We start from the raw sequence: 21,894 nt of genomic DNA, 5'->3' as shown, positions 1-21,894 counted from the left end.
ATCTATGCCAGCAGTTCTCAAAGTGTGAGAACCACATTGGGAATTTGTTAGGAATGCAAATTCTCAGGCCCTACCCCGGAACTAGTAAATTTAAAAGTCTGGGTTAGAACCAGTTTTATGAGCCCCTCCAGTAGGTTCTGATACACATTCAAATTTGAGAACCACTGCTCCAGTCAGTAACTGTGACTGATGGCCTGACATTCTAATCACCTGAAGCATCACCAAAAACCTACCAATTCTTGGGCACCACTCAGAGAAATTCGAATAAATTAGAATACTCATGGCTTTAAAAACAAGCAAACAAACAAACTTTCCCCAGGTGATTCCTATAAGTAACCAAGCTTGAGAACCACTGGACTAGGCCTTCCGAGTTCTCAAAGAAAAGGTGCATTGGCCTTGCTTTCAGCCAGTGTTGTGCATCTACCTAGGCCTGGAGTGGCCACCTAAGTCTGGGGACACTGATGGTAGAGTGAGGATAGAATTCTCCCTCAGGCATGGTGACAAAGGGCAGTGCTTCAAGGTATGAACTGTGGCCGAGGTCTGACCAACAGCACTGATGAAATGTTAGAGGGGCCCTGTGGTTAATCGAGGGGCTTTGATATAAAGTGTTGGAGGTATCCCTCACTCCCAAGCCCCCTGATAGTAGCCCATGATGGTTCTGCCACCTAGGAACTTAACAATGGCATTGTTAAACTAGTATCTGATAAAATTGTATATACTCAGTGTATTAGTTTCCCATGGCTTCCATAATAAATTATCACAAACTGAACAGCTTTAAACATAAATTTATTCTATCACAGTTCTGGAGGTTGGAAGTCTGAGATCAAGGTGTTGGCAGGCTCATTCTCTCTTTGAAGGCTCTAGGGAGGATCTATTCTATGCCTCTCTCCTAGTTGCTATCAATTCTTAATGTAATTTGGCTTGTAGATGCATCACCCCAATCTCTGCCTCCATCTTCACATGGTGTTGTCCCTGGTGTGTTGCTGTATTTTCATTCGGCCTTCTTATAAGGATGCCAGCATGAAATTTAGGGCTCATCCTAATCCAGTATGATGTCATCTTCACTTGATTATATTTGCAAAGACCCTGTTTCCAAGTAAGATCACATTCACGGCTATCACAGGTTAGGACTTCAACATGTCTTTTGCGGGGATATAACTCAATACACAACATTCAATAATTTACCATTTAATGATAATAAGAATATATTGTGTGGTTTAAATATCTATCATATTGGATTTTCACAACAACCTCAATGTATTTTATATATTAGAAACCTTTTGGAATAGCGGGCATTATGAAATTCAGAGCCATTTCATGATACACTCAGCCATGAACCTATCACTTCCAAACATCGAGGGGATTCTCTCATGCTGCACAACTGAAATATTTGGTGAACAAGTCCATGAACACGATACTCAATATTCATGAGTGGCTGGATTTCTGCCATAATCCCATTGAGACTTCGTCTCACACAAGGCGGTGGAGAAAAGTGCTGTAGCAATGACCAGACACATAGAAGTACTACCCTCTGGGATTCTCAACAATAAGTAATTAGCAAAAGGAATCAGTCATATGCCTGGACCTTGACCTGGAAAACTTCATACTTGGGTGGGCTCTAAAACCAAAGCTATGTGTTGTACTTATGTGACCTCACTCTGGTAAGACAGTGTGCTGGCTGGATGGTGTTAGGTACATCCATTGCCTATTGAGAGTAGGGCTGAGGCTCATCATTACCATGTCCGCAGCAGGGTACTGAGGACAGAATGGGTGCTACATAGATGCTTGCTGCATGCTGTCTGAAGCTGAGGGACTAAAGTGCCTCCACACCAAGAGCTTCTACCTGTTGGCATCACACCTGCTAGCAGGTGTGGATGTGGGTCGGCAGATGACCCTGAGGATAGCTGGGTTAGGATTAATTCACTGCCAGATATCTTCTCTTAGTTCACCACATTCTACACACACACACACACACACACACACACACACACAATCTTAAGTTTATCTTATATCTGAGTTAAGACATAATTATTCTGAAGCAGTGATTTTCAAACATTTGAAGAATTCTTGGCAACACCATTCAATACAAAACTCTGTGTGGAAGGTGTGTATGAAGTCTTGAAGGGAACTCAGACCCTGATGATAGTGAGCTGCCTCTTCTGTTCTTCTCTTCTCCCTCCCCCATGCTCCAACAGCGACCCCTGTGGCAGCTCTAGGGAAACCCGGTCCTTGCAGAAAGCAGACCCATGCCCTTAGCATCCACCCGGGAAGCAAGCCATCTGGTACCTTGTAGAAACCCCTGCCAGGGACAGTGCTCTCCCCAAGCCCAGTGTCAGCACTTCTGTGTCTGTATGAATGCAGATTCCTTTCCAGTGAACCCCATGCATTCTTCATTGCCCTGAGAATTTTTCCCTGATGTTCCTCACCACCCAATGGAGCAAGCACTCCTCTATGCCCCTTCCTCATGGCTGCACTGGGGAGCTGGGGGCTCTTAGGGCACTTTACATTCACGTGACTGTGTTGGCCTTGGTGTCTGGGCCAAGCTCCTCATGCAGCAGCGGCAGGAGCGCCTGGCTGGCAGAACCCTGCCTGCTGCAGCGTGGTTCCACTTCCTTTTCTTCTGCTTCCCTCCACAGGGCTGGTCACCATCCTCTAAATTAATAGATTTTCTTTCACATAATTGAAGACAAGTTATAATCATCACCTGATAATATTAATTATATCAATAATTGATATTGATTATATCAATAATCATCACCCTGATTACTTCTGAGCACCAGAAGGCAACATTGACAATGATGTTTGAAAAGATAGAAGAAAGATTTAAAATTCCTAGGAAACAAAGTGCCCACTCTTGTGCCCCCCTGACTTTGCATTTCCTCTTGTTCTGGCTACCAGGTCAGTGTCCCCCTTCTCTTCAGCTGAGCGGGCGAGCCTGCCGTGACAAGCTGTCACCTGCCTGTTCAGGGGCTCTTCTCGAAGGCTCAGTCACCTGCTGGGATGGGGGGGGCGGCGGTGACAGGCCAAGCTCAGTGTTCAGTGAGGCCCAACAGTGCAAGGTGGCAGGAGGGCTGGAGGCTCCTTGCTGTGGGCCAGCACTTCCACTTTCCAGGCAAGAGGGAGCGGCCCCACAGCTGTCACTGACAGCCCCTGGGGTTTGCTCCAGACTTGGCAGAGGAGGACAGTCTCAGACTCCCAAATCACCTCTTTGAAATTCAGAAGAGCCACACTGTCATCTCCCCTTCTCTCTCTGACACAAAAACACACAAAAGATAAGCAAGCCCTAACTCTCTTTTACTCAGAGATCTACACTGCCAAGTTTTCTCTGTCTCCCACTCTCGCACACAGATTGATACATTCTCACACAGAATCTGGTTCTCTGTCTCTCTCTGTCTCTCTCTCTCTGTCTCACCCACACATACACACACACACACAGTATACTAATTAAACTCCAACTCTCTCCTACCTCGCTTGACCCTGGTATTTTGAGAGAACCAGAGCCCCTGTTTTCTGGGGGAGCCCAGGCCATCTCGAGGTGTGACAACAGCACCTCCTCTAATGGCAACACACAACTTGGGGTCTCTGCACTATCAGACATTGACCTCCAGGTGTTTGGTAGCTGCTGCTTCACTGGATGAGTTCTCTTCCTCTCTTCCCAGCTGTGGGGACCGTGTAGATAAAACCAGTAAATTCATTCATGTTCTGGGGGATGATGAGAACAGAGAGTCCTGCGGCAGCCACAGCCTGAACATGCCCTCCAGGCATTTGTCGTGTAGCTGGCATTTGAGCTGAGGACATCTCCCCCACCACAAAAGCCTGCCCCCATCCTCAGGGGAAATCAGGACTGTCTTCTTTGCAGAAAGTGGGATGTGTGCCTGGGGAGGTCCAGCCTGGTTGCCTTTATTCCTCCCAGGCTCCAGATAGGAAACCAGATAAAAATACACTTTGCTGTTTGCTCCTTTTTTTTTTTTTTTTCTCCCTAGCTTGGGTTACCCATTTTTACATTTTTACAGTATTTTTGCTAACGTCAACCATGTATCTTTGGTGACTTGAGCAGATTGTAAGAATGGGCAGTATAAAAATATCCTCTTTCAGTGGAAGCATGAGGTAAATGAGGAGGGGAGTGAGGGAGCTGCTGTCCCCGCTCTGTGCTGTCACTACTGCAGCCAGCCCTTCATGTTTCGTGTGTTATGAGTGAGACAATGCCTAAGCATAGAAAAAAGCATGATGGGGTGAAATCCTGGCATTTGGCATAAAGAACTGAAAAGGGGGGCCATATTTGCTATAGGGAGTGATGAGCTTTGGAGGGCAGCCTTGGCGAGCACCCTGTTTAACAGCTGTAATTGGCACTGATACTGGACAGCACAGGCCATGCCAGCCGTCTGCTCTATGCTCACCTCCTATTACTTCTCCTTTAGGGTCTCCGTGCTTCAGCCATTGTGGATTGCTTGCATGTCCCAGCCTCTCTCTTATCCCTGGCCGTTGCACAAGCTGCTCTCTGCCTGGACTTCTCTCCTGCAGTCACTTTGCCTGGTTAACTTCTACTTGTTCTCTAGGGCTGAGCATAGTGAAAATAATAGTTAACACTGGGCTGTGTAGGTGCTGATGAGAAACTGAGGCACAGAGAGGTAGGTTACTTGCCCCCATCGCACAGGTGGAAAGAGGCAGTGCTGGTATCCAAACCCAGCCAAAGGCTCCAGGAGTTTTTAACCACCATCAGAAACTGCTTCTCTACCAGCTCCTGCCTGCATCCCCCGACCCTTCCCTGGTTGCGGAGTCTCCTCTGGTTTTCAGAATGCCTTGTACCTACTCTCATCTTCACCTTCTCTCGCTTTTCAATGTTTTTAACAATATATTTTAAGCTTCTGTTTTCTTGTCTGCCTCCCCACTGTCCTGTTCAGTTTGAGGGCAGGGACACTGGCTCATTTCTGGGACACCAGCTTCTCAGCAGGACTTGGCACAAAATGGTGCTTATTGCCTATTTCTTGATGGGATGAATGAATGAATGGAGAGATATGAATCCCTTAGGTAAACAAAACTGGCCAAGGTCTGGCAGACAAGCTGAGGGCCAAGCAGAGAGCCAATTTAGAAAGCTCCATTGTGGGACTGGAGGCAAGAAGGAGAAACAAGCCTAAGGGCGGCCCTATAGAAAAGGGCATCTCCAGCCTCCGGAATCTTGACCTCCACTGAAGGGCTGGCAGGACAGTCAGCATGTAGAAAGACCACAGCACTGGGACCATTCAACCCTCGTGAAACCCGGGGCTATCTGCAGGCTACAGAGTTAGGAAAACCTGCCCCCCAGAGGTGGAATGCAATGAAAATGGGGCAGAGGGCAGCATAGCATGACCTTGTAGTGGCAGGGCTCTCTAGGAGGCATGCTTCATCACTCTTCTTGCCTTTTGTATCATTGCGATTCCTTCTGACCCAAATGTGTTAGCTTTTACATTGCCAGGGAACAAAGAAAACCATAACTTGTATCTCATGTAGCCAATCTCAGTTAGTTCCAATAAGTTTATGACAGTTACACTCTCTCCTCCCACCCACCTCCCCTGCAGCAACATTGGAATCAATATATAGGGAACCAGGGCACATGTGGTGTGTCCACATAAGGCTAGAGGCCAGCACAGGCATGCTGGTCACCTTGAGCTTCTCTAACTAGGCACAGCAACATAGCTTGTGCATGAGGCAAGAATAGCCTGTCTGTCATAATTCACAAGATACGGGAGTGAGGGTTTGAAAGGAGTGCATGCCAAGTTTTTTATTGCCTGCCTTCAACCAGAAACCTGATGGTTGGGCTGACCATGCTTTCTCCTTTCAGGGAGGGAAGATCCCCGTGAGATGGACAGCTCCAGAGGCCATCGCCTACCGCAAGTTCACTTCAGCCAGCGACGTTTGGAGCTATGGGATTGTCATGTGGGAAGTCATGTCATTTGGAGAGAGACCCTACTGGGATATGTCCAACCAAGACGTGAGTGTCAGCAGCACTTTGTCACCACAAACCCTCATCGAAGGGATCCCACAGGCGGTAGCATACCAGTTCTTCCTGTTTTCAGCTCATGGCCTCATAACCTGAACCTGCAGTGTTCAGGGCAGGAGATACACAGACACCCTTAGCATGGATGTTGGAACTAATCAAAGAGCCCAGCATGGAGGTGTGAAAGTCCCTATGACCACAAAGCCTGTAGAGGTGCCAAGGCCACAGTCCCCAACCCAAGAGACAAAGGGCTGTTTAATTCCAAATGGCTGAGGACCATGAATAGATCAGCCCCAAATTAAGCAGCAAAGTCTACCCTGCTTCTAAGCATTCAGATTCTGTGTTTTCCTTCCCCATGCACGACAGAGGGGAAGGAGGCACTGGACTGAGGGCCAGGGCCTGGGTTCCCATCCTGCTCTGCCTCTGATGGCTGTGCTCCATTGAGCCAGTTGCAGTTTCTTTGTGGGACTTGTACCTCCTAGCTTTAAAGAGAGGAATTGTCAAGGGCCTTTCTTCCCTGAGAATTCACTCTTCTATGATCCCAGATCACCTATCAGTGAAGGAAGGGGTGGAAAGCTTTCCAAAGCTGGTCAGCTTCAGATGGACCACAGGAGAGGGCCTCTGTCTGCGGGGAGGTCAGCACTCCCCCAGGATGCCCTCATGGGAAAAGGGTGAGAAAGGAAGAGAAGGGTCATCTAACATGCTTTAAATAGAGGCTTTTTGGAATGTTCCACATGAGAACCTTTGCTCCATACTTACTAAAAGGTGAGGAAGCCTTTTTAGGATGATTTGCTTTGATAAGTCTCCAATGAAAAGTCCTGCCTGAATTTCAACACTGCCTCTCACCCTGAGCTGATCTCCGGGGACCAGGCCTCTTTTGTGCTTTGAATACATACCCTCCCCTTGGTGCTGAGAGGATTAAAATTTGCAAAGCTGCATATCTATGTTCTCAGCTTGCCCTTCCCGTCACTTAGGGAGAGGGGGCAGTTTTTATCCTTCCCAACTTGCAACTAAAAGAGAAAGAACGGTCCCCAGTTCAGATCTGAGTCCACTGGTAGCCAGCCACGCTCTAACCCCCCACTCTGTGCTGGGGTGAACACTGAGGAACTTGTAAGCTGTGGAGTCAGCAATCTGCTCTCCTGCCACAGGTTTAGTGCCATGGCAGCTGCTCAGAAGATTGAGAAAGGTGGCAATTTCCCAGAGAGACTGTGGAAAGAGGAGCTGGGGTACTTCTATGACAGTACTCCCTGTTGCCATGGGCAGAGTGGCTCCAGCCTGGAGTGGGTGAAATGACTGCATCCTTAACCAGGTCCTGAAGTCAACCATGGCTGGTGTCTACGTCCTCTATTATCTGTGATTAGCAACACCTTGCCTCTGCTCCTGGAGCATGTCAAATCAGTAAGTGGTGGAGTTAGTACAAAGCCTGCTTTCATGAAATCAGCTGCACCCTGGTTCTGTCTATACCAGCTGCTGAATGAGTATAACATGTTAGCTAGGAAAAGCAGACCCAGCAGGGCGCAGTGGCTCGCGTTTGTAGTCTCAGCACCTTGGGAGGTGGAGGCGGGTGGATTGCTTGAGGCCAGGAGTTTAAGACCAGCCTGGTCAATATGGTAAAACTTTGTCTCTGCTAAAAATACAAAATTAGCCAGGCGTGGTGGCGCATGCCTGTAATCCCAGCTACTCGGGAGGCTGAGGCACAAAAACTGCTTGAGCCTTGGAGGCGGAGATTGCAGTGAGCCAAGATCTCGCCACTGCATTCCAGCCTGGGTGACGGAGCGGGGCCCTGTCTCAAAAAAAGAAAGAAAAGAAAAGAAAAGAAAAATCAGACCCATCTTATCCTGCCCAATACCTTAATCTGATTAAGAACAATTCAGCACCTACAGAATGAATTACAAAACTCACTGACAAGCAAGATTTCACATTCAAGATATTTTCTGTCAATGCTGAAAACAAATAAAATTTCTGATATTAGACTTCCAGAATTCCCAAATTATTCATTCAACACACAGTCAGTGGATGCTAGTTGTGACTAAGCACTGTGCTTGCTGGTTCTATTCTTGAGGGTTTTATAGTCCAGTGGCATAAACATGGGGCTTTGAGAACATTTGAGTGGAGGAGGTAAGGGAAGACTTCCTGGATATTTGACATTTGAGATGGGTTTCAGAGGGAATAAGAACATCTGTAGAGTAGCAGTTTATTCTAATTTTGCTGTGCTTCTTCAAAATAAAGCCCCTAAGCATTGTCTCAAGTACAATTTTGCTCCCTGTGGGAGGCAAGAGGTGACTTCATGCCCATTCAGAAAGCTTCTTACAACCTGGCCTGGGAGAGAGCCAGGAGGGGCTCCCAGTTGCTGGACTGAAGCCTCACTCATCAGAAACCACCAAGGTGGTGGCGGTAAAGGATTTTACAGATGACAATTGAAAGGTTTTAAGGAAGAGAATTGCAGAGGCAAGTCGGAGTGCTGGTAATTAGGCTTCCAGAGCCCAGGAAGGCCTTTGAACATGTACAGAGAGTTTGTCAGCCAGAGAGAGCAACTTGGAAGTTCTGCTGCTTGGATCTGATTGACAGAGATAATGAGAGTGGCAGTGTCTGTGGAGAGGAACTGCAGTCTTATTGAAACATCAGAGCTTGACTTAACCCGCTCTACCCTGGTTTCTCCACTACTCTGAGCTCCTCCACTTCCCTCTCTCCAGTGCAAGGTCGAGTAGGCACTACCCACAGCCTGACTCACTAATGGGAAATACGTGTCTGGGGGCAGCTGGGAGCAGGCCCTGAAAATGCAAGGGCAAGAGGAGGGGCTCTGCCCATTTCCCAGAGGAGTTCTAGTCACTCCATCCAGTCCCAGAGAGCACCTGGGGTCAAACTACCTGCACCTGATCCCTACCGAACCTGCGTACCTACCATTTCTCAGTACAGGTGAATAAAGGCAAGCCCTCACCACACCTCCTCCCTGCCCCTTTAATTAGATCCCAGGACATTTGCTTACACTGGCCTTGGCAATGGCCAAAAGAGTTGTTGCTGAACTTTCAAAGTGAGACAGCAGAGAGCTCTTGGTAACAGTTGCCTGGACTGGTCTCCTTACCCTCACAGCTTTACTTTTACTTCTTTCTGGAAATGCCATCTGATTTCATTCTAATCTTCAATCTTCTCAATAGCCACTTATCTCATCCTCTTATGGACCAATGAAAGAAGCCCAGAACTCACTTCCATTTTCAACTCTGCTCAGTAGGACACACTAGGCCTCCAACCTTAGGCCATCTCTTTCCATACAATTCAAACCTGGTCACTGGCGTTTACAGCCATCATCAGATAGCCAGAATGAAGGTGTTTCTCTACTCCTCCCTGTTCCCCATACCTGCTAGTGAGGCAAGTGTGACAGAGAATGATCTCAAAGTCCTATTAGAAGACCAAAGTTATTTTCTGATATAATGATGTTGTAATTTGACTATAAATTTTATGTGCTGAGAAATTTAGAAAACACACAAATCCTAAAGAAGATAATACAAATCTCCAAAGGCATAGTACTTCAATCAAAGACTTGAATGGATAAATGCTACTCATATACCAATGAAAGACCTCAGTATTTTTTCCTTTGGACTGAAGGGTAAAAGCACACTTTTTTCCCTATGCGCAAGAAGCATTAATGCTCCCAGATTATCCGCTCAAGTAATAAATACAAAATTATTTACAAAAGTAACAAATGGAGTAAAGTCCCATTTTCTAAACACAGACATGGTAGAGGGTTCCCACAGCTACGCTCTACCCTGCAAAGTGAGAAAAGTCCTTGGTGCTTTTAAACGCTATCTTCCTGGACCTCCAAAATGAGCAGTAGTAGCTCCCTTCTTTGCCGGGAAGACATCTACTATAATAGACACAGCCGTAATGACACCTTCTGTGTGATGAGGATTCATCCTACTACTCATCTGTGCTGTGCTCAACACACATCACTTCGGTGTCATTTAATCTTTGTAACAATCTCATCTGTGAAGTTTCAGGAAGTCAGGTGACTCTCCTAAGGTTCTATAGCTAATAAGAAATGGAACTTGGATTTGAAACCAGCCTTCCAAGGTCTATGCACTATGTAGTACTATCACCAACACAGCCAAATGGACCTGTGCTCCTAGCTGACCCGCCCAGAAAGGAGAAATCAGTGGCTTTTTGATGTCCTCTTAAAAAGAAAGTAAACATACCAAACAAAGAGCAAATACAAAACATAAATACCAGAACAGTCTTCAAAAAAAAAAGTGGCTCGTGCCTGTAATCCCAGCACTTTGGGAGGCCGAAGTGGGCGTATCACAGGGTCAAGAGATCGAGACCATCCTGGCCAACATGGTGAAACCCCATCTCTACTAAAAATACAAAGGTCAGCAGGGGATGGTGGCGCGTGCCTGTAGTCCCGGCTACTCAGGAGGCTGAAGCAGGAGAATTGTTTGAACCTGGGAGGTGGAGGTTGCAGTGAGCCGAGACTGTGCCACTACACTCCAGCATGGGCAACAGAGTGAGACACCATCTCAAAAAAAAAAAAAAAAAGCCAGTGGGATGCCATGATGCCATGCTTTGGAGGCAACAAGGGAAACAGAATTGAGTTCCATTCAGTCTAGAGTTTACAGGGAGAAGACTGAGCATGTGTATGGGTCCTCATTCTCTTGTTCCCTTGCCAGAAGAGTTTGGATCAGCTGGTCACACCATGGAGCTGTGCTCTCACAGAAAGGCCCTGACTCCAGTGCTCTTTCTTGTTCCAGGACAGGTGGTAGAGCTTGTCAGTGAGGAAAATTAGTATCTGGGGCTCTAGCATCTAACGATCTGAGCAGAGATGGCATTAGTTTAGGGGACCACCAGGAACATTAACTGGCCTGCACTGGAAGACTTTGGGGACCCCTAGCACCATGAGAGGTTGAATTTGGACTCTAGCTCCTCCTGCTGGCCCTACCTAACTTGCCCTTATGTAACCCAGAAGGAGCTCCAGGGGCCATTCAATGGGTAATCCCACTTGGAGATTCTGTGACTGGGACCCGCAATCTAGTTATTTAGAAGGAACTGGAAAAGGGTGCGGGGTCTGTGAGCCAGGCTGATGGGAATGCCCCGCTGCTCATTCTCATAGATTACTTAGTTTAGCTCCATGCCCTTGTTGCATACCGAGAAGACATCAGACACCTCCAGGGGCTGTTCTCCAGGCTGAGATTACTCTGACAGCCCAACAGAGGCCTAGGAAATGCAGCTTTTGAAGTATTCAAAACCTAAAATCAAGCACCGCTGTGATTTATTCCCAGCCCCATCTTTTGCTAGATGCGTGCCCCTGGGCAAGTTACTTCACTGTTTATGCCTCCATTTTCTCATGGAGAAATGGGGTTAAAACGGTTGTCCTCAGAGGATAGCAGGGGAATTTGATTGACTACAGTTTAGAGGAGAAAAAAGATTGTCAGTGCAACACAGTGTTCAAAAGAGACTATTCCCAGTCACTGGATTTTTGAATATAGTGATAAAATTGATATGGTTTGTATGCTTGATTTTCACCCTATTCAATGGAAGAATTAATAAACCTTGATTATCTCCAGTGACTTGGTTATCATTTTATCTCATGTCCTGTCTCATGTCCTACATACTGTGCATAGAAATTGTAAAAACTAAACTAACTGAAAATACTCACTTTTTGACCAATTTATAAAGTATATAAAAAAGAAAGAATAATCAGTTGAAATGAATTGGATTATTTATAAGTAGAGGCAAAAACACCAAAAACCCCCTGAAGTCCAAATTATTTCCTTTGTTGTTTAAAATGCTTTAACTATTTATTTTAATATAAAATCAATGCAGGATTATTATAGAAAATAAAAAATTCAAACAAGCAAAGAGAAAAACATTAAAAACATTCAGGTTTCTGCCTATCCAGAGGCAACTGCTATTAACACCATGTTGTATATCCTTCTAAGGTCTTTTCTATGCATGTGTATAATAGTTGGTTTTTATTTCGTTTTTTACAAAAGCAAGATTATACTATACCTGAAGTTATGCAGCCAACTCTTTTGCCTATTACAATATGAGCATATTTCCATTTCAATAGATAGATTTTTGTAGTATCACTTTAAGGCCTACATCGTATTTTAGGCCTTCTGTTGCATTGTAGGTGTACCATAATAAATTCATATGTTTAGCGCTTGGGTCACTTACAATTATTTTTTTAATGTAAAAAGCACAGAGTAGGCATAATTGATTTAAAAGGATTTGAAGTTAAGATGTACTGGATGAAAAAACACAAAGATCTGAAAAACAGACAAAGTACTTAATGTTCCTAAAATCTTTACAAAATTACTGTCTGGAGTTTGTGAAAATTACCAAAATCTGATTGACAGTATTCATTTTGGACCACCTTGTTATTTTGACTGTTGTCATTGATTTGAACCAATTTGTTTAACCAAGTCCATTCATGTTGCTGCCTCATGAGGGTTATGACAAATAAAGCAGAGGAGGCATCTAGAGGGTCTCTAGCATGGAGTAAGTGCTCCACCAATGCTAATCCCTTTCCTCCCTTTCTCTTCCCTTCCAAATGAAAGAATGAGTCCACCACAAGTTTTGAGGACATCCTTTATAAATAGTGGGTTCACTGGGTTTCCCATGTCTTTGTTTCATCACCCCTGGTGCCACCAGCTTCCAGTAAGGCAGAATTGGGCCCTATGTCTTCTTAAAGAGTGGAGATGCTCAAGCTGTTCACTGGCTCATTCTTCAACAAACATTTACCGAGGTCCATGTGTGTCAGGCCCTGCACCAGGAACTGGGGACGTAAAGAAGTACTATGATGTGGCCCCTGCTTTCTAGGAGCCCAAAGTCTAGGGGGATAAACCAAGTGCACAGAAAATCCATTACAGCGGAAGGTGTGCGAGCACAGAGCAAGGGCATCTGAGCCAGCCTGGATATAAAGGGGATGATTTGTGAGTGACTGGCTGGTGGCAGTCACGCAGTCACACCTGTTCCTTGTATGTCACTGCAGGTCATCAATGCCATCGAGCAGGACTACCGGCTGCCCCCACCCATGGACTGTCCAGCTGCTCTACACCAGCTCATGCTGGACTGTTGGCAGAAGGACCGGAACAGCCGGCCCCGCTTTGCAGAGATTGTCAACACCCTAGACAAGATGATCCGGAACCCGGCAAGTCTCAAGACTGTGGCAACCATCACCGCTGTGTGAGTCTAGTGAAATGGTGATCCCTAAATATGGGTGGTTTCATGGTCAGGGGCATAGCCAGCAGCCTCTAACCGTGATCATGTTCAAATTTTTTAAACAGTGTCTAGTTACAGTGTGGGCCTTATGTTGAGGAGAGCGCACATGCGTGAAGAAAGACAGGTAGGAGAATATTGCAATGATCGTGATAGAGAAAATAGTGTCTTAAATCAGGATAATGGTTGTGGAAAAATGTAAATGAGTTTTGGCAATTTGGGAGACAAAATCTTTATGACTTGGTGAAGGATTGGACATGGATGTTGAGGGTGAGGGAGATGTCAAGATAGCACCCGGATTTCTGGTTTGGATACTTGGGTATCTGCTTTGAAATGTGCCAAAGAAGGTCGGCAGTGGTTCTCATTGCTCCATTTTTGTTTTTTTAAAATAGCTACAGATGAAACTAGGAAAAAATGTTACCAATATATCTGGGGAGGTTGTGGTAAAATATGCATATTTTTAAAAGGATCATGTCTTTGAATGGTGAGGCTCCTAAATTTTGGTTTACAAAGGAGTTGGGAGCCTTCTGTTCCCTTCAGACTGAACGCTATGTCCATCTGCCTGTCTGGGTTAACTGACCTGTGACAGTACCCAGAGGCAGAGACACTGGCCACCTGGATGTAGAAGTCATGCTGATTTAGGATTCCATGAGGAAGAAAGGTTCAGCCCAGGGCTCCACTATAATCCTCATTCCATCAGGAATGCTGCCTTCCGTGAAGTCAGCTGTCAGGCCAGACTGGGGCACTGTCCATGCATCTCTGCAGTGTGTGGTCATCTGCCCCTCTCTGTCTCACCAGGCCTTCCCAGCCCCTGCTCGACCGCTCCATCCCAGACTTCACGGCCTTTACCACCGTGGATGACTGGCTCAGCGCCATCAAAATGGTCCAGTACAGGGACAGTTTCCTCACTGCTGGCTTCACCTCCCTCCAGCTGGTCACCCAGATGACATCAGAGTAAGTGATGAGAATCTCTCTGTCCAGACCACACCTAGGGGTCAGTGCTCCTTCCCTGCTATTGCAGATGCTGTGAGTCCTATTTCTGGCCTCATCCCTGGAGCTCTATCTCTGTATAGACCAGGCCTGGACAGGGAGCACCTTGGAAAGATGTAGGGGGATGTGAGGGTGGGGTGGGGAGGTGGAAATCCACTCTGGGCCCCAAATGAGAGTTCTTCAAAGTTATAGCCATATGTCATTTGCCTAATCACCCAGAGTCTCTTCCCCATTTAAGTTTTTAAACTCGACTCATCAAAGAGAGCATCCAGATGGAAAGAACACAGCCAGCCAGTACTTTAAATAACATAGCAGGAAAAGCATTGCACTGATTCAGCAACAGTCTGAGATGTGTGGGGGGCTTGTCCTTAGATAGCAGTTGTCAATAAGCATGCATTTCCATCCCCCACAATTATTTACCAGTCTGTGGCTCCCACAGGAGTTTGGAGGAATACACAAAATAAAATTATTCAAATAAGATGAGAGCCAGAAAGAGTTTTAAAGATCCATGTGGTCCAGCATTTCCCCTAAGAATGTTCAGAGAAGCACCAGTTGTGGGTAATGTTAATAGGTTCTCCTTGGAAAAAAGGTCCTGCAGTCAAATAAATTTGGGAAATATTGTGCACTTTATCACCCTCTTGGAGATTCACTGCTCATATTAGCATTATAAAGGCCATGAGAAATCCTGAAATAAAGGAACCCATTTAAAATTATTAAATACCATAGAACCATATTTTTGAGGGGCAGAGTTTTATAGAACTGTAGTCTGGGAAATATTTATCTAGTTCTACCCCTTCCATTCTGCAGATTCTGAACTTACGTGACATTAGTGCTCACAAGTGGCAAAGTTGAGACACAAGCCTGCTTTTCTGGCTGCCAGTTCAATGTTCTGCTACCTGTCCACCCCAGGGTCTCAGTGGTTCCCAGGCTTCGCTGCACACTGGAATCACCTGAGGACCTTTAAAAAATATTGATGCCTGGTTCTCACTCCCATACCTTCTGATTAGTTGTGGTGAGATCTGAGCATCAGAGATTTTTAAAGCTCCTCAGGTGATTCTAATGTGCAGCAAAGTTTGGGAACCACTGGATTAAGGTTGGCAAGGGTCAAATTTCACCTTCTATACTCACAGAAGCTCACATAATCCTACCTAGGAAATTAACTCTACCCTTCACACACACACACACACACGCACGCACACACACACACACAGGGGGACTTCATGGGCTCCGTGGGCTACAACATGTACCAATAGCACATATTGTGGAATCTGGCAGCCTGTAATACACATTTCCTATGGTAGAAGATTCATTCATCCATCAATCTGCAAACACATATTGATCACCTATTATACAATGGGCACAGTGCAAGGTGCTGGGATTTCCTCCTTGCAACTGGGGCAAACCGGTTGCTGAGTCCCAGGAAAGAGTGGTGGTGATCCACCTCGTAGCTGAGCCCCCAGGGACAGCTTCCTGACATTCTGACAGTTTTTCTGTCAGTATTCCTAGAGTCCAGCTCCACCTCTCTGAGGTCTTTTTTTTTTTTTTTTCCCAGAAATGGTGGAGCCACCACTTTCTCCAGGGAGATGGTTTGAATGTATGTCTAGCTTTGGATCCACTGAACAACAGAATACATTTCTTAAAAACTAGATTCATTTCCTGGTGATGCCATAAAAAGATGGTTCCTGCCATTAAGAATGACTGTCAAATAGACAGCAAAAATTAATAAACAGAAAAGAAGCACTTCCCAGTGAAAAACCAACTTCCTCATCTTTTAGAGTGAAAATTGATGCCCCTAGATAATCAGAGGGACTGAGTTCAGAGATAGAATCAGGTGTTTATGAAGACTGGCTACTCCATTTTCCCACTGTGATTTGCCTGCGTATGGGGGCCATTGTCACATAATCCCCCAGGATCTAAAAGAATTCTCTCAGTCTGAGAATAGTCACATGAAAAAGATAAGGGGAAGACCAAAAGGAAAGTGAAACTGTAAATTAAGGGATTTCGTTCAAAGTAAAGCATGTCCACACACTATTAGAGCAATTTGATTTGTTTATTGAGAAGTAAAAGAAGGAAAAGGAAAATAAGCAACTTAATAAAATAGATTGTGGGACAATCTGTGAATTCAAAATTCAAGCATGCCTCCCTAAAGTATTTGCCAAAAAGACACGAACACTTTGACCATCTCAACCAGCAGCATCCCTTGGGAGACAGACCACTAACAGAAAGGGGCATGAGGCGGGACAGCCAAGGCATTGTGGACAGAGATCCAGCCAAGGGTTCACCAGGGTCTGATGTGCAGTGTACAAAGCAATAAGCTGTGCTGGATTTGGGGGGCTTTAGAGGAAATACAGTCAGGACCTTAGAAGAGTTCTGCCAGCATCCCTGCAGGGGTGCTGAGAACCAACTTGTCTTGTATTTGAATACCAGCTCCACCACTGCTTACCTACTGTGTGACCTTGAGCACATTACTTAACTTCTCTGAGCCCTGCTTGCCTTGTTTATAAATAATTTATAAATTATTATAAATAATAATGCCCATCTCATTAGTCTGTGATGGGAGGTTAATGGAATGGCACATGCAAAGCACTTGATCCATTATCTACCCATAGCATGCACACAAAAAATGGTTACTGTTAAATTTTTATCATCATTGAGTTTGCAGTGGTTTCTCTAATTTTGTGAAATGCTTTCACATAGGTTTAAATGAGATAGTGTATGGCACGTGGCATGCATTCAAGCAGTGTTATGTATTATTGTTAACTGAGAAAGAATGCATGGGTCTAGCACAGGTCAACTATAAGCCATGAACGTGTTCTTATTAATCCACTTCAGTGCTCTATCCTGGACATATTCCTTGGATTCCTGATTGGGCAGATATTTTAGTTATTTTGAGACCACTCTTCTTAAAAATACATACATTAAAATTCAAACGGAGGCAGAAAATGGAAACTCAGGGGAAAACATCAGAAGACCAGGTGAGCCCCATATCTTTTCAGTCTCAGCGGGTGATCACTAATTTAGGCAGAAAACTCCACAGAATAATTTAAGCCCCATATAGTGTGCACTTGGAGTGTTAAAAAATAGCAGAGGAAAATTCCAGTCCATGTGAGGTTCAGGAGACAATGAAGGGGCTGCCTTAGAGCCCGTACATAAGGAACACACCCCTGGAACAAGGGGCAGCACTCCCAGGATTGTCTAAGCTGAGGGGGTATTAGAGAAGAGGGAGAAACTGAAAGTGAGCAGGAAAATCTCTAATTGCAAGTTGCCAAAAACTTGGGTAAACTTAAGCTAGTTGGATTTTTGTAGCATGGCTACTTCCCAGGAGCATGGCTTTAGTGATGAGTTTTGATCTGCGAACAGCTGACCTAACACTAAAGTGACTTTTTTTTCTGGCTCTTTCCTCCTAGAGACCTCCTGAGAATAGGGGTCACCTTAGCAGGCCATCAGAAGAAGATCCTGAACAGCATTCATTCTATGAGGGTCCAGATGAGTCAGTCACCAACAGCAATGGCATGAGAACTCTTGTTTCTTGGGGAAAGAGAGGAGGGAAAAGCGCCAAGGTCAAGGGGGACCAGAGGTTGACCACTGTGGAATGTACTGGAGACACTGGCTTCTCAGCTGAGGAATGCATTTCCATCAGTGAAGAATCAACCGGACCTGTTGCTAATAGGCAGCCTTCATTTCTCAGTGACAGAAGCATGTTTGAGATGCCGTGGGAAACCAAATATATAATAATAAAAATATAAAAAGGTGATGTTCAACAGAAGTGAAGGCAAAACAATATGCATCAGGAGAACAAGAGTAAACCCAGCTCCCATCCTCAGTGGGCTGGAGTTGCCCATCCACAGGAAGAAAGGGAAGGAGGTAGAGGGAAGAAACAGAAGCAGTGTTCCATTTTCTTCCTCACCAATGACATTCTTTTCTTTTCTCCTTTTGTACTCCTCCCTGAGAGTCCCCTCCCTTCTCCCACACTCGTTTCCCTTTGCTCATGACTCCTGTAGGGAAGTTTCTTCAAATAAAACCCAGCTCCTGAGTCTCCAGATGTTGTTCTGTCAGTTGCCAAAGGACTTCGCTGACCACTGCATGGGGATCCAACCAATTCAATTAATGTCTTCATATTGAAGAAGAGATGTACCTTCAATTGAAAACCTCGTTTTTCTTTTGTTTGCATTTTCTGCAAAAAGGAAAAAGAAACCACAAATTGGAGAAAAAAAAAAAAAAAGAAAGAAAAACCTGTTTCCGTGTGCCAAAGCACACATATGTATGTCTGCGTTATAAAATGACTGTGCTTGTTCATAACAGATGCAAACAAGAAAGAAGAACTGGGAAGTCTTTGTCCCTAGGAAATCCAAAGGGGCTGGAATATGGTGTTGGTTTGGCTTTCTGGTTGGCCCAATCGGCCTATTGGCTCAATGGGAAGAGAGGAGAGGGAGAAAAATAAAATGAAAGGAAAAAAATAAAAAGCTTGCAAATTCAGACAGGAAACAGGTGAGTGGTTTGAATTGGATGCAGTGTGGGCCATCCTGGAATGATACTGACTGATTAATTATTCCTGATAACATCTGAAGAAAAGGAGAAGGAAAGTGTTTCTGGAGAATGTTCTTTCACATCACTGGAATCTGCAATTCAAGAAGTGACAAGGGAGAATTCTTGCTTTACCTATGGACTGGCTTAAGCCGCGTGGCATCCGAGGAATGTTTCAAATGTGTCTGTGTTTCTCTTTACATTCCTTATTGTACCTCATCGTTCAATTCACTTTTGTAAATTCCACCTAACATTTAATTATTTTTAATTTCTCCTTTTACCTTAATCTCCTTGCTAATTTTATCTGTCTAATTAAAATGAGCAGAAGCATGTCTGGGTTTACGTAAAATGGTGTCAGAGTGTGTATACCTGGACCCCAGTGGGTTGTCCCCAAATTTCAAGAGAATCCTTAAAAACTGTCTTTCTTGTTTCTAATGTGGGAGGGAGGGAACACATCCCTGACCCCATGAATGCCAAGAAGCAGTATATATTAAACTCACTGGCACTGATGTGACCCAAAAGAAAAACTGAATAAAAGAGGCTTAAGAAGTCGCTGGCAAATAAACACAAACAATGACCATGAATACACTATCAACCCTGATTTTAGTTTACACACTGCATTTGAAAAGTCCACATCCAGGCCAATTTTGTAAATGTAGACTGCTTGCTTGTGGTTTATCTATGAATGTGCAGTTGGGAGTGGAGAGATATGAGGCAGTGAAAGGTGTTATGGTAGCTCATTTAATACATATTTACATTGATAATAGCCTTTTCCCCTAGTCATTGTTAACTTTGATATGGGGTGGTTCTTGCCTTCTAAAATCACTGGCCAAGATGCCCTGAACAATTAACCCCCTGAGAGCAGCCCACTGGCCTGGGGGTACAGCATTAATTCAGGGGAGCTCATCTTAAATCACCATCCATGTGCTGAACCCCTGGAGAATGGAAGTGGATGGACAGAACTCCTCTCAGCAAGTTTGCCTGAGGCTGCAAAGGACCCCAAACCACCACACTAGTAGAAGAGAAAATTTCCCTTTATTAATTGCTTACCAATTCCATGCACAATTTACTAATTACCCCAAAGACCCCAATCCATGAGTATCATTCTACTCTCAATTTTCCACAGGAATGAATTTTAATCTGTCACTAAATTCCTCTGGCAGAATCTTTAACCCCGAATTCTCACTGCCACCTCCACCAATGCCAGCTCATCTTCTGGTTGTGGACAAAGCAGGGTCAAGGTGAAAGTCCTGTTAAACCCTTTGGCTTGGTTTCACCATAGATCCCAGAATGGAGAGAGCGAGAACCCAAAGTGCACAAGAGGAAAGCATGAGGGGTCAGCAAAGCCAAGGCCAGGGTGCCTCGAGGCCCAGTTTTCAGTGAGGTGGGCACGACCAAGATCTAGACACCCCCAACCGCCACAGATGCCCTGCACAAGGCCCCACCCCTACACCCCAGATGAACTACAGGAACACATGAAGCCTGAAGGGAAGGAGATGTGTCGCTAGTGAGTGAGACACATTACCTCTGCAGCACGGGGCCAGTCATGAATCTTTCTGAGCCTCCGTTTCCTCATCTGTGTAATAGGAAAATATTACCTACCTTCGATGAAGGGTATCTAACATTCATGAGCAGGTTCTCTATGCCAGGCACTTATCTAAGTGCCTTACATGCATGAAATCTCTTCCTCACTGTAATCTTGTGAAGTAGTAGCAGGTAATTTATTGTTCCCAATTTTGGATGAGAAAACTGAGAGACAAAGGCCCTTCACAGATCACACAATGGTGGAGTCAGGATTTTGACTCGGGCAACCTGACTCCTTGCTCTTAACCACTTACCCCAGTGGGTCTCACGCTTGAGTATGCATTGGTATCACCTAGAAGTATTGTTAAAACAAAGATCATAGGCCCCACCTTTGGGCTCCTGATTCAGCAGGTCTAGAGTGGAACTAGAGAACATGCACTTCTCACAAGTTTCCAGGTGCTGCTGATGCTGCTGGTCCAGGGACCATGCTTTGAGAACCACTGTATTACCCCAGCCTACCTTCCTGAGAATTAGTGATAATAGACATAAAGCTCCTGCTTCAGGAAATCATAGTGATCAAGGTTCTTGAGATACCCAGAAAGAAGGGAATGAACCCTCACACTTTTGGCATGAAGTGATGGGAGAGGCTGGTTCCCATCTAGTGTCTCCTCCACTGGCACATTTAGCTTCAGGGGGCTTTACGCACACCTTCAAAGAAGCTCCGTGGGGAGAATACTGTCAGTGAGACCCCCAATGCTCTAAATTTCAGCTACATATGCTGCCTCATCATCTCACAGAAGACTAAATCCAATTTGGACTCTTACTTACACTTACTTACTTACTTACACTTTGCACAATGGTCAGTGGCCCATGGCCCTGAGAGCCAGGTTAAAGAGATGGAACCTGCAGCCATGCTGTGCAGCCCAGGGCGTGGGCTGAAAGGGGACTGCTCAGCCAGCACAGAAAGGGGACTGCTCAGCCAGCACACCTGCAGCCACTGGGAGTCAGGTGGGCAGAGGTCACACGGGGGCAGGTGGGAGGTGTTTAATTAATGTTCCCGGGTCAAGGGTAATGGAAGTGGAGGTGATTTGTGGAGAATTCTTGGAGATTATGCCCCACCTTTCCACACCCTCTCCCTGTCCCTTCCAGCACTCAAAGACATGAATGACTGTAGAGAGGTAGATAAATCGACAGATTATGTGTTTATTGTATCACCTGGGTGTCCAAATACATTCATACACTACTGAAATTATGTGCTTCTTCCCACCTTCCACCTCTCCATGTATCTCCTTCCCACCACATTACATGTGGAGCCAGGCCACTGGGTTCTTGCCAAGGCCACCTGGGATAATGGAAATTAAATGAGAACAAAGTTTTTCTTAACTGTGCACTTATGAAGAGAGCAGAGAAACCAGTGAGGGTCGAGGAATAGGACTTTAGGAATATCGGAGGGCAGGAAGACTGAGACATACAGCAGGAAGAAGAGAATTTACAAAGTATCAGTTAAAATGAAAGGTTCTAACAGTTCCCTGGCGTTCTAAGAAGGCCTTTTGGCCTTTTGGGGGAGCCTGGGAATCCATCATCTTTTCAGAAATATTAGTGACTCTGGCACCAACTGGCTGAGGGCATAGTGAAGTCCCTGTCAGTGAAGCAAGGGGGAAGACACAGCC

The 21,894-nt window shown here is 45.2% G+C and overlaps 1 protein-coding gene across 1 annotated transcript in view; it reads left to right on the top strand.

Moving 5' to 3' along the window:
* The window catches only part of EPHB1 (EPH receptor B1), a 453,280-nt gene extending 434,153 nt beyond the window's left edge, over positions 1-19,127 (top strand). Inside the window, exons 13-16 of the mRNA XM_073023598.1 lie at positions 5,819-5,968; positions 12,960-13,153; positions 13,985-14,140; positions 17,584-19,127. Coding sequence (XP_072879699.1) covers positions 5,819-5,968; positions 12,960-13,153; positions 13,985-14,140; positions 17,584-17,692 — 609 coding nt within the window. The 3' untranslated portion in view covers positions 17,693-19,127. The remainder of the gene's footprint in view (positions 1-5,818; positions 5,969-12,959; positions 13,154-13,984; positions 14,141-17,583) is intronic.
* The last annotated feature ends 2,767 nt before the right edge of the window (positions 19,128-21,894 follow it).

This window comes from Chlorocebus sabaeus, chromosome 15, assembly GCF_047675955.1.
Source record: "Chlorocebus sabaeus isolate Y175 chromosome 15, mChlSab1.0.hap1, whole genome shotgun sequence".
In the NCBI taxonomy this organism is placed as follows: Eukaryota; Metazoa; Chordata; class Mammalia; order Primates; family Cercopithecidae; genus Chlorocebus; species Chlorocebus sabaeus.
The sequence above is the reverse complement of the archived record's forward strand: the minus strand, read 5'-3'. Positions and strand labels throughout refer to the sequence as shown.